Source organism: Orbicella franksi, chromosome 9 (assembly GCF_964199315.1).
Source record: "Orbicella franksi chromosome 9, jaOrbFran1.1, whole genome shotgun sequence".
Lineage (NCBI taxonomy): Eukaryota > Metazoa > Cnidaria > Anthozoa > Scleractinia > Merulinidae > Orbicella > Orbicella franksi.
In genome coordinates, this window is record NC_138153.1 from 11,208,335 (window position 1) to 11,221,858 (window position 13,524).

The 13,524-nt window shown below is 39.0% G+C and overlaps 1 protein-coding gene across 1 annotated transcript; it reads left to right on the plus strand.

Moving 5' to 3' along the window:
- The first annotated feature begins 5,448 nt into the window (after nucleotides 1–5,448).
- Nucleotides 5,449–11,390, plus strand: LOC145497076 (fibroblast growth factor 1-like). Its single transcript, XM_081476876.1, has 4 exons — nucleotides 5,449–6,370; nucleotides 6,720–6,919; nucleotides 8,613–8,716; nucleotides 9,182–11,390. Exons 2-4 carry the CDS (start codon nucleotides 6,775–6,777, stop codon nucleotides 9,641–9,643), a joined length of 711 nt encoding a protein of 236 aa, XP_081333002.1. The 5' UTR covers nucleotides 5,449–6,370; nucleotides 6,720–6,774; the 3' UTR covers nucleotides 9,644–11,390.
- The last annotated feature ends 2,134 nt before the right edge of the window (nucleotides 11,391–13,524 follow it).

Here is a 13,524-nt window from a genome sequence, read left to right on the forward strand (position 1 = left end):
GTAATTGTCATCTTGATCCTCTAGAAGTAATTTAAGGAGAAGACTGATTCTTATCTAGGATCTATGTGTAGATAGGGAAAACTAAGAATGTCTGGGACCCGACGTTTCAACTTCTCTTGGATACACGTTCTGGAAGCGTAGTTCGATAGATGTTCAAAGCCCTAAGGAACCGTTCATTTTTTATAAGGTAGGGGGGGCTGGTGGGATTTGGGGGGGGGGGCATGCGAAAAAAAATGGCTTTCGAGGGGGGGCCATCCCAAAAAATAAGGGAAAAAGGGGGGGTCACGTGAAATATTTTAGTAAAACTTTAAAATGGCATAATGTTTGAATATCAAAAAAATTGCTATAGAATAAACATAGAAGGCAGGATACAAATTTATTACAAACTTTCCTTCTGCTTTAAAAAAACGTTTGGCGACAAAAAGCATTTGTAGCTACTGAAAAGAAGTATTTAACACTGTTATTTTCGAATGCAACTTTCACCGGCACTCATCTTCATCTCCGCTGTCGTCGAGTTCTTCGTCGCCGCTTGTGCTGCTATGGGAGTCTCTTTCACCAATGCTGCAAGAAGCAGCAATGCTTTCCGTCAGAGTGTACTCTTCAGGGTACATGAAGGTGTAAACATAATCTCTGACTTCCCGCTCAAGGTTGGTGGTGATTCTGCTTCTTGCAGCATTGGTGAAATAATTCCCTTCCAAGAGCTGGGCGATGTATGTCCCATCTCTTCTAAATATCGACGTGGCAACATCCTCAACTTTAAGACACTCTTCCGGGACGGCCGTTCTAGGAGGGTACACAAGGCATTGTGGAAGATCATTTCCTAGCGGGTTTCCAACACAGATTCCATAAACTCGTTGGACGTTGTTTTCAGTCCGCTTCCTCTTTCTTTCATTTGACTTTCTGCGGTTTTCTTTTTTCCTTCTCCTTTTGTTGATGTGCTGTTTGAGTATGCCTTTGAATATGCTGTTATAATTGCTCTTCTTATTTTCTAGTGCTTCCATGTCCTGCGTGACCTTCGTCAACTTAGCTTCTGTACATTTGATCTGTTTTACATCAAAACTGTGGGCAAATTCTTCGCCCTACTTTAAAGCAAGCCCATTGGACTGAAAGAGTGTGGAATCGTGTTCCTTTACATCTTTCGATATGACATTCAACTTTTCCACCATTGCTCTGTGCTCTTTGATGGAGAAGTTCAGTTTTCTTCCATCACTGGGCCTCAACTGGTACCCTTGCATGGAAAACTCACTCGCCCTTTCTGAACAGCCATCCGCACCTAGAAAAATTGCTTCTTTTGCTTGTAAGATGTCAAACTGCCTGGATCGTTCAGCTGTAAACCTTTTCTTAAACGACTCGTCGCTTTCGCCATTATTGCGCATTTTGGAATGAGCCTCTTTCATGATGCTCATGTAGTAATGCGCTCTTTCCCCGATTGGATTAACAATATAAAGAAGAAAGAGCATGGAAGTGGCAGGCTGGTTTTATCTGACCCAGAGAGCGTTGCTCTATTTGCAGATAAGTTTATTCTCAAATCGAAGTTTGTGGTGGATTATATTCAGCATCTTGAAGTGCTGGAATTTAAAAGGAAAAAGAGAGCAGAAGAAAAGGCAAAGTTAAGTAGGGAGGAGGATTATCCTTGGACTGAGTTGTGCGAAGGTCTAACCAAGCTTAAAAAGCTACGTGTTCCAGAACTAAACAAGTACTCAAACCACCACGGGCTGAAGCAGCATTTGAAAAGCAGCAAGAGTGAGGAAGTAAAGGCAATTGTAAGACATTCATGCTTGCAGCAGAAGAGTCCTCTCAGAGCTGGCCAACCAACCCTGAGAAATGCCAGGACATTGACACAAAATGACAACAGGGCAAGTGCTGACAGCAGTGAAACGGATGAAAGTGACAATGATGAGTATGACAGTGATGCCATTGACTCTGGGGGAGAAGATGACTCAAGTGACGTCATTCTTGCATTCATCCATTCAGATGAGGAAGATGCCAATGAGAGGCCAAATGCCACACGCTCAGGGCGAGCCATAACTAGGAGATCCGAAATTGACTTCTCTTCGGCTTTTGATTTGTTTTTTAAACAACAGCTCTCTGTCGTATAGAGATTGTAAATATTGTCTTCATAGTGAGCACAATAACGTGAAGTAGGGGGATAATAGAGAAATATTAAAAAAGTTGAAATCTAAATATTGTTTGTTCAATTTTTTTTTTTTGGGGGGGGGGGGGTCATCCCAAAAAATGACCGCTATAAGGGGGGGCCATGTGGAAAAATTGGTAAGCTGAGGGGGGGTCACGCGATTTTTAAATGGTGCTTCCCAAATCCCACCAGCCCCCCCTCCCTCATAAAAAATGAACGGTCCCTAAGTAAATATGCAGTATTACTGCCTAAAAGCCGGTTTTATACGCAGTTGCGTTAACTGGTTATGTGGCGTCTTTCTTTTTTTTTTTCGTTTTTTTTTTTTGTTTTGTTTTGTTTCGCTAACTACTGAGGTATAATTTTTTTTTCATTATTTATTCTTTTTTTTTTTTTTTTTTTTGTGATCTTTTGTTGTTGTTGTGGCTGAGCTTTTTGTTCCAAGTCATTTAGTATGGTTGGCTCTCTGTGTTGTTACTAAGCCCGTGTTTTCACGAGAGATGTTTACCTTGGTTTTGATTTAACTTTACTGAAGTGAAATTTTTAATCGTGTAAACATAGTAGCAAACCTCGTTAAATGGCGGCAAAATCAAAAGTAAGCCAACCTAGGTTTGTCGACAGTTGAACGCCTCATCAGGCATGGTTTAGCTCAGTAACCGACGGTAACCGAGGAAAAGCAGACGTTGTCGCGATATCTTGGCAGCAAGTGTTCAAGCGGGCAGCACGTAAAGAAGAGAAAATAGACAAAGATTCCTCCTAATGTAAGTAGGTTTCAAGTCAACAGGCAAAAAAAGCTAAATACGCTCATGGTTAGGCAAAGAAATCCCGGACTGCTGTTTCCCGTTCATCGTCAAGTGCCGTAAGCGTTTCCCTTCTGTTAGAAGCTCAGTAGCTTTAGCTTAGTAACATTGTACAGGCAGGCGCAACAAGAAGAAGACCTACCACAAATAGAGAGAAAAAAATCATAATTGAGGTCTATGGAGAAGAAAAGCAAATGTTAGAATTTAAAGCGGCCCCGAATAAGAAGAAGTACCGGTAAACATTTACGTAGCTCGGGCTCCGTGACAGATGCCGGGAACCGGGAAGAGGCTCAGCGAGATATCAAAAGTTTCTTTCCACTATTCATCTACAGAGCTTTACATTTAAGGAGAGTTTGGCTCGACAACACCGCAAGCAAATTGACAACGACCTGCGTTCGGTATTGGAGTAAATTCAAATTTTATAATTTTCCAATAGATTCTGAGCAACATTGCAGCACTTGCTTTCCGTCGAGAAAACCTCAAACCGTCCGTTGTATGCGGCCTACTTTAGTTAATTAGTTTCGTTTAGACAGCTTCTCAAATAACTGCGGTTTAGTTACGAAACCTCGGTAAGCAGTAACCGTAGTAAACCTCTCTCGTGAAAACAAGGCATTATAAGTTCCTCGCGACCCAACAGATTTCTTTGGCTTCCTCAGTTGAAACGAAAGTACGCCCACTCCCACAAAACAAACAGATTATAAAACAAAAGAGAGTTACAGAAAACCAGAAAACGCTATTGCAATCAGAGAAGTATAACCATAGAAATTGTTTTTAACTCATTCGTAAATAATAGCCTATCAAATGATTCCAGTGCATGGCAGTGTAGCCTTTATTGTTTAGGATCATGACTGGAGGTTGTTGATTTACAATAACTTCAAGATCTTCTTGAGATATATCCAGATGTTTTATCGGTGTGTTTTGACATATAATGTTCTGTAAATACTCCCTTTCTGTAAACTGCATTTTGCTATTAAAAGCACTTCTTTAGGATATATTTGTCTTTTCTATACATTTGCAATTGTTTTCAGTTATCAATTAATACTTTAAGTCGTCACAGAAAATGTTCCCCAGATGAGTTTAACTCGGCTATCGTAAGAATGCATTTAAATTTTGTTTAGTACACGTAAGATTGTGACACTAGTCTGTCCCCTGACCCTCTTTTTTGTCTTGAGTTCGTCGAGATCGCAAGCTTAGCAAAATATTAACCCGGCGCGTGGAATATGAACAATCCAAAACGCAAGGCGATGGGGTTGGGGAAAGTAAACGCCTGTGTGCAGACTACTGTAACATAATTTGTCAGTATCGCCGCTACAAGAAAAGGTCTCGATTATCGTTTTCCAATTTCGCTGATTATTCTTCTGAATTACATTTACCTCCTTATCTGCACACAGCGCCACGATGATTGTAATCTATAATCATTGCGGTTCTGTTGGGATCAATATCAGGATCAATATCACTACGAACACATGGTCGCTGAAACATATGGCCGTAGGATATCCTATCATTGAGTCATTAAAAGCCAATAACAAACCACAGGAAATGAAACTCAGTCGCAAAATGTGAAAATTCCATCTCGCGACTGTCAGTGTTATTGGCTCTGACCCCAGGTAAATATTGCATGTTTAAGAGGTAAGATATCTGTACTACAATTCGTACAATGAAGCATAAGAGGCTTATTAAGGAAATCCGATTCAACTGCGGTTGGTATGTTTATTGAGAAACAATCCCTTCGTTCGATTTGACCCAGGTCACCGAGCTAAGGTACTTGAAATGGTACCTCAGTATGACTGTTGTGAGCTTAGGATGTTTACTCAATGTACCCTAACCCCAAAGGATAAAGCAACCTTTCGTAATATTTTGTCAACAAGCAATATCCGTGACTTCACATGTATCACATATGTTAATCAGGATGTGTCATAACAGTTGGCGTCATAGGAGACTTTAATTTCGTTAGTTTTAATATATATCTAACATTTCAAAATTAAAAGTTGGGACAAAGGAAGGTAGCTCTTTTAAATGAGCTCTCTGGTTGAATAGGAAGCCGTTGAAATTCGCTTTCCTTGCCACAGTGTGAAGCGACAAAGATATTGCTACTCTCCTCTCCCTGATGGAGTGCCATTCAATTGCAGGTTACCCTACAACATCGCCCATCACTACCGGGGGAGGGGGGTGGAGACAGGTACAGTCGAACCTCCCGTAAGCTAGATGGTCGCTCACGAGAGTTTAAACCATATTGGATCGAAATTTTGCCACATGAATTAGCATATGGTAACTGCACATGCAGAGACTTACCCCAAGCGTCAGTGCCCATCTTATCCCATATAATAACTTTTAGTAGACACAGAAATATTTAAGCTTTCCAAAGGTACTTATTCAGAGTATCATGGTTCGCTTCTGATAAACTACAACGTCTTGTTATCCAATTACCGTTCCTTTATCTGTGAAGTGGTCGCTTACGGGAGGTTAAAAAAATAAGAAAATTTCAAACTTTTGGCTCTAAAAGTGGTTCCGGTCGCTTATGATGTGTGGTCGCTAACAAGAGGTTAGAAAGAAAGTAATTTTGGTATTTTGGAAACCTGGTCGCTGAGGAGAGGTGGTCGCAACCAGCGGTTGGACTGTATTTTTGATAAATTTGGTTGCTAGGGGGATGTGGCCGCCAGATCAAAATGCATAAACCGAAATTTGGGCATCCTAGGTGGTCATCTGTCCTCGTTGCGCCATGGGACGCATAAGGCCTTATCTTATCCTCTCTTCAGGCCAGAATAGCAATACTATATGTCCTGAACAGCTCCTAAACAACACCGACTGAGCAAATTAACATTACAGGGGAATACTTTGGGGAAGCGGGTGCGGTAAAAGTGAGATATTCCTGTTCATAATTATCATTATTATTATTATTATTATTATTATTATTATTATTATTATTCAATTCCGTTTCGTTTTGTTCAGATTTATCCTGTTTCGATTTGACATTTTCTCCAGTTCTATGGTTTCATCGATCATTTTCGCGCTATTTTGCTATTTTGCCTATTTCAGCCCTTTACATTAACCTACTATTTCAGCTCTTGTTATGGTCTGGCACTAACGCTTTTCGTCTCGAGTGCCCAACAATACATTTAAACCGCGAAACTACACAATTTCTCTTTTTAATCGCTTGTTTTACTTTAAAAAATAATAATAACCTTCGCTTTTTCACTGCCGAATAAGTTAGTTTCAGTTATCATGATTGGCATGGAATACACTGACTGCACGAAATTCTTAGTATTTTGCTTTTACGTCAGTATTACTTCTGCTTCGATACTGATGTTGTGTGTCCTCTACGAAAACCCTTAACATGCTCTAACAGTATTACTAGCTTGTGTAAAATTATTTTACATCAGATTTGATGGCCGGGCCAAGAACACTGCTGCAAAGGTTTCGTGCGTTTTTACTACGAAAGGTTAGATTTTCGCTTTTGGAAACGTTTGGCTCGCTCCGTGTTGATTAAAACATTGAATTGTTTTCATTTAGACAGGTTACTGACGTAGCAGTGTTTTCAGTGAGCAGGTGATTTATTTTCAATAATGATTACCAAGAGTTTTAACGGTGACAATGGATAACATTTAAACAACTGCGGTTTACCGCGCTGGGTAATAACAATAAAATCTTCGCTTTCCAAGTAGATACCCCGCTCGCCTGCAGTTTCATTGGCTACTGTGGTGTGAAACGAAAACAATTTTGCATGCATCAAATTATCATTATTTAATATTTTGGTTTATGGTGAACTCCTTTACGAATCTTCTTCGCAGGTCATGATGACGCCAAATAAGGCTTGTATTTAACTTCTGAACGAGATTTTCCATCATGGCTGGACCCAAGTCATCGCTGACGTTCTCCTCTCTACAAAAATACACCCGGAGGCGCCAGCTATTCGCGAAAAATGGATTTTACCTCGCGATCAATTCAACTGGCGAAGTGACGGGAACGAACGACGAAAGCTGTTTATACGGTGACGAAAATTTTCTTGTCATTTGTTTGCATTTTTATTTTTTCCATCTCGATTGTGCCATCTTTAAGATTGCTTCCAGCCACGAATATCGCTTTGTAGGATAAATGGAGTCGCGTATGTGCTGATTGCTTTTTAAAGCCACATTCCACGATAAATCAAATATTACAAACTCTCGAAAGTGACCGAGAAATTTCCATATTATAAACAGCCATGCAGAGAAAAATATAATTCGAAGAATTGCCGCTTTTTTAGAGCAAATTATTTGTTAGCTTTACAACGAACCGAATAATACTTTTTAAAATGACTCCTTCAGATTCTATCCCAGCTTTGTTTTTAATCAAACTGCTCGTTTTACGGTATACGGGAGTGATGGAAAATTGTGCATCTATATATTGCTTACGTGCCGTTTATGACTGAAAATCAATATATAACGAATAGAATCTAACTCATTTCTGGTTTCACGTCGCTTACTATGTGGAAGTGATAATTAATTCACACTTAAAACTCTTTCCTCTGAGTCTATTGTGTTCACGTATTTGCATACAAACGTATTTACTCGTAATATTTTACTATTTGAATAATGAAAATTCCGTATTATATTTCTTTTGATATGAAATGTGGTTTTTTTTTTCCTTTTTCCTCTTAGTGGTGTTTTATTCATTTACAATACAATTTTGAAATGACACCAACTAATTGATCACTATTGTTATATATATACTTTTTTTTTATTTTTGCTTTTTTCTGATGTTATAAACGGCATTCTCATTTTGGTTGACTAATCAGTGTAGTCTGTTTACAGCAACCTTTGTGGAAACTGCAGCTTTGCAGTTTGGATGTGTTTTAATTATACTATATCGTCACATTTATTTCAAAAGTGGAACATTTTGCTACTCCTCCTCACTTTCAGATGTTCTCACACTCCCACTTTGCAAGCTAGATGCAAGGTTAAAGCAACGATAAACCTATGGCGAAACCATTAACAATAGTTCGCTAGTAATTAATGCTGAATTCTCTGCCCACCGTCAGTTGTTATTTCCATGGTTTGTCAAACAAACGAGTCCCTATGGCAACTTCCTCTTATCAAACAGATGCGTACCGTATTTTTTATATCAAATAAATAGGATCGTGGCACCGGCGAAAATCATTGTAACTATCAAGCTTCAGTAGAAAACCTCGTGAAGGCCAAAAAAAAATGTGTTGTTAAATCCCTGAATTTCAAGAGTTCAGGGATATAAATTTTGCTAACTGAAAAAATAGAAAGTTTTCTTATCGAATTTTGTTAGTGTCCTGAAACCTATGTACCATAATAATACTGTGTCTGGTTTTACAGAAGTGAGTTAGATTCCAAGGGGAAGGTCACCCACTTTTTGTATTCTTTGTGTGTCGACTACATCATTACAAATTCGAAAAGAAAAGCTGTATATTTGCATCTACAATTTGTGCTGGGTTTACTTCGTCCAGTCCCATCGAACTGCCTCCTGGGTCTCCAAGGATGAGCTGTAGAAAAAACATCTACCATACAACTGACATTGTTTTCTTCCAGAAATGTATTATCGCATTTCAAAGATCCTTACTGTTCAAACTGCACTTTGAATGCATCGGAATCACCAAAAATGGAGTGACTTAGCCACTATACAGATGAAATTTACTTCATTTTAATTTAATAACTTTATTCTTTGAATTGAATTCTTAGCGGTTTTGCAGTTTCTTTCTATTGGCCCTGATCTTATCGCCATTTGGGGCCTTAAAGCAAAAAAGTATCTGGCGGTAGACAACAAAGGAAAAATCTTCGCCACGGTAAGTTTTTGTGGTGACCTTCAGGCGAGACTTGTGATGTGTATAAATGTGTTTTTCGAACAGTTACAAAAAAAGTGTGGTACGTTTTTACTATGAGAATTTTCTCAGAAATAAATAAATAGATCTGTACACAAGCAATTTTAAGTCTTTGCAAACTGATGAAGTAGTGAAACCCCGTTTAAACTTGTTTCAGTGTTGCAATGGCTCTTGTTGTTGCTGCTATTGTTTTGTTGTTGTTGCTGTTGTTGTTGACAGTTTTTCTTCTTCTTCTTCTCGTCCACCTTCTTCTTGTTTCTTTTACTTTATTTCTTTGATTTTAGACCGTGAAATCTAGCGATACTTCTAAACTTCCAAAGAATTAATCTTAAGGGACCGTTTGAGATTCGCGGTAGAAGTGTTCTTTCCGTATTTTTGTCAAATAAAATTTCCTAATAGTTCCTTTAATTTTTGTCTCTGTTTCTAAAGGAAGCTGAAAGAAAGGAATGTGTATTTCGTGAGTTTTTCGGAAAGAACTTTTACAACATTTTTCGTACGTGCCATTCCGACACGGACGGCAAAGGGTGGTACCTGTCAGTGGATGAAAATGGCAAAGTAAGCGCTGAGAAAGTATCTTACAGTGACGAGCCGAGACTTCATTTCATCGTGAAAACCCTAAAGGATCATGAGCTGGAGGATGGGGAAAAAAGTGAAACAACTTCTAACTCATTAAACCAACACAACAAGAGAAGGGATAAGAAAACAAAGAAGGACTTTGGACTTCCTTCGTCCGAAATCGTGTGGATCTTACAGGATCCCTTCCATTGTGATGGCTGCATGTCTGACATCATGTCAAGTACACCCAGTCCTCCCAGCTCCTCGTGTATTTCTGGCAGTTCGGCATCTACTGGTGAGTGGACTGGATCTGGTGATAATTCGACCTCGGTGTAAGCACCGAACTTAATATGGACTTTCGTCGAATCACAATAAAAACTTACGGATAAGGAGTGTTCAAAACACAGATTGTGGACAAGCACGTTTGACGTGTTACATCATATTCGTAATTTGAAGGGTAGATGATCCCAGGCATTGGATTCTTCAAAAGATTCCAAGGTTGTCCCTGTGGTGTCCCAATCAAAAACCTAGGCAATTTGCCGTTATAAACTTAACTTTGAGTGAGCTCAGATTTTCACATCTGATATAAGACCCATGCAACAGTAGGTCACGATCATCTCCCGCTTTTAGTAATTTGTGGGATGTTCACATTATTTATTGAAATTATAATCCTTCAATATCAAATGGTCGATAAGAATGTGAACAAAGAAAGCATATCGACCTAAAACCCCAGAAACGTGATCAAAAACAATACAGGGGAAACATTTGCAAGCGACAAAGTAATAATTGCAACTTTTAAGTAGTCCTAGCCAGTAATTTTTGAAAAATGACTTAATCTTGAAAGGGAAGGAATGCTCTTTTTCTTTCAAAAAAATATCCAAATCTTATTCTCTCGTACTTTAACTCTGCTAAATGAGCCTATTTTCAAGCCGACAGGTAACTTGTGTTAATCAAATGAGGAAACATGCGAAGAAAAAGGTTGAAAAGGTAACTAAATACTGGAATGATGCGGCATCGATTCTCGGAGGACCCCTCAGAGTTTGAGTTTGAAGAATGTGAATGACAGTCAACAATCAAGATTGAGATGACAACCGGTGAAATCCTGTTATAAAGTAGAACAACTTTCACTTTTAGTGGCATTAGGTTAAAATCAATTGACTAGCATCGAGTCCTTTGTAAAGAAAAAGGCATTTTGTTGTTCCAGATCTACTACACTGACTTTAGAAACTATGAAACCCAAAATGTAAGCGTCTGCAGTTCCATCCGTTCTCACTATTCCCTTAGTCCGTCCAGCAAGAAGCCAAAACCGGCCGCGTGAACATGTGCGGAAAAGAAACCTCTTTTACCTCGGGTTTCGTTCGCTCGTGTTTCATGATCAGCAGCCATTTTTGCCCTCGCTTCCTGTTCGACTGGCAACATGTTGACTGTTCTGGTTACGGTCTCTTAAGTTGAAAAACTAATGTTGTAATATATTATCAGATATCTTACTACACTGTATATACTTTGCAATAGTACAACTGTGAAAATTGAATTTAATGGGTTTTTTTGCATATTTATATTGTCTGTTTTGTTTGTTTGTCGTTTTTTTTCTTCTCGATCGAATGAGTTGAAGAGCTATATGAATATAGTTCATGGTTGGAGTCCTAACGTCTCGCCAGTATTCTTGTGCGTTTCTTATCTTTTTTGTATTATCCTGTTCAGCAACGGTTGAGATGTCAAGGAAAGTTTCCGAATTTCTCTGATTAATTGTCTGAAACTGGGCCAAAAATTGACAAGGAAGGTACAAACTGAAAAACGTTTGGAAAGTCTCACTTTCTACATCTTTTGCTCGATGTAGAAACTGTGAAATCGCGGTAGTTCGATATATATTTCGTCCTTCGAGCCCCTTTAGTCCTCAGCCATATTAAAAATGTCAAACTGTTCACGTATTAACAAATTGGCCATGTTTTAATGAACAATTTCACATTTTTTATGTGGGGGACGAGTACATCGAGTGTGTGTATAAAGACATGATGTCTTAAGCGTTTGTCTCGTTCTTCTATCGCGTTCCTGGCCTCCTCGTTTAAATTTTCTCAGAGGACTACATCTTTTCTGATCAATAAACCGATTTTACTATTCAAACACTGAAAACTTTGATCTCATTTTATCTCTGTGTCTTGAAATCTCTTCTGAATATCCTGCATTCTGTTAATTTTCTCCATAAATATCTCGTATCCAGAAATAGATTTCCGTTTGATAACTTGAGTATTGTTTCCTTTAATCTCTGAACAGTTGTTCACAGGTGATAATACCTGATATTTCCTTTACTCTACTATACTATTATCAGTCTTAAGTACACTTTCTGAAGGCGAATATCTCAACCAGTAAACCAGTCAAAATCTGGAATTTTGACAGGCCGAGAAACTCAGTAATCGACTCGCATTTTCCTCGCGAGATCAGTGAGCGGTTACTAAGTAATCCACATTGGACAATTATGGCGGCTGGGTCAGTGTTGTTTATTCTGGAGACATCACTCCAATTAACTCCAGCATATTCAAAGCATTGGGAATTTAGAAAAATGATTTGCGAGAACCATGGATCAACATGCCGTCAAGAAATGATTTTGGAAGCATTTAACCTTGGTTTCGTATTTGGCCAGCCATTTGAGAAATTTGTCAGATCTGGCAGAACGGAGCTACACATTTGAGGCGCTATTTACACTTGCTCACGAAGTTATCAAAGATGAAACAAAGGTACCTGAAGATTGTTTTTGTCACAGTGAGTGTTTCTTTCATGTACATGTGTTTTAGCGCCAAATTAAGATTGATGTTACATAGACGTACGCAGGCGAACACTTGGCGTGTGTTGTTTACGATGTTTTAGTTCGATGTCTTGTAGCTCTCGAAATTCACCTATGGTAATTGTACTAAAAAAATTATTCGGCACAATGAAACTCGGCAAATATCCGCCGAGATTCACTTCTTGTTTGGAAAATAATTGTTAAATAAATTATGTGACCTTCAATAACTTTTCACTTTAAAAACTTAAACGGCCGGTATCCTTGTAATTGAAAGCACTGGAGGTCAAGGTGATATGATTTGAAATCTTTGGAGTAAGAGTTCGACGACACTTTTCAGGTTTTGAATCTAGGTTGAGAAGAAAATTTTACCCGCTGTAAAGCTCGCGAAACTAGTCAAACTGTGTATAATGGGTGGATTTGACTAACATGTTTAAATCCTTGTTACCACTCAATTCAGATCATATGACGATTCATTCAGGAGGTTACAATTGTTCCCTTTGTACATGCCCACATGTAGTCAGCTGCGTTTGACAATTTACACAATTGTAACCTCCCAAATGAATCGTCACGTGGTCTGAATTGGGTGACAACAAGGGTGTGAACACGTTAGCTGAACACGTTCGCTGAATCCGTCAATCGGGCAGTTTTTGCTTCATGCCTGGGATTAAAGCACGCCTGCCTGGGATTTTCGTCCACTTCAATATGATAGATACACTTAAATGGCGTCCTATTTTTCATGTCTGTCAAAAACAGGATAGCTCTTATCTTGTAATTTAACGTGTGATATAATTCCATCCAATAGACCATTTTACAGTTGTTTGCTCAGTGACCTGGCCTCTGAATGGCAGCGAGGCTGAAGGTGACCTTGTTTTGATACAGACCTCACCACTTTTGTCGGGTAAATCAAGTTGTTCTCATGCTAACTAGTTGGAATCTGAATGAGAAAAGCAGAGAGGTCTGTATCAAAGCAAGGTCACCTCTAGCCTCGCTTGCATTCAAAGGCCAGGTAACTAAGCACACAACTGTAAAATGGCCTATTCTGCCATACATCAGTCAAATGACCTCATGTCATTCGGCTCTGTACATAATCCGGCCTCTTCGAGGCATTCGCTTATTCAGGGAGAAGCACAAAGTATGACGAGAACGGAAGAGACCAGAGGTCTCCCCGTCTAGTCTTTATCCTTTTTAACTAACCGTCCTACACGCTGTTCCACAGGAAACTTAATATCTTTAAACGTATCCGTGGTCCACAATAAACACTTAATGGCTGGTCCTGAGGGAAACAGTTAATTTCGTTTCCTGAAGTGATTTGTGATATAGCACAAAGAATAAATTAAAAAGAATTAACGTGCAAAGACGGTCAACAATAGCGGGTTACAGCGCAATGTTACCCTCTGACGTCATAGATTTTGCAGTGTTGTCACTCAGAGACTTTTGG

What these genes read in the sequence shown, in the direction of transcription:
- LOC145497076 (XM_081476876.1), top strand. Translation starts at nt 6,775, where the DNA reads ATGGCTGGACCCAAGTCATCGCTGACGTTCTCCTCTCTACAAAAATAC. An exon ending in CGACGAAAGCTGTTTATACG is followed by an intron (nt 6,920 to 8,612) that starts GTGACGAAAATT and finishes TTGAATTCTTAG; the next exon opens with CGGTTTTGCAGTTTCTTTCT. An exon ending in AAGGAAAAATCTTCGCCACG is followed by an intron (nt 8,717 to 9,181) that starts GTAAGTTTTTGT and finishes CTGTTTCTAAAG; the next exon opens with GAAGCTGAAAGAAAGGAATG.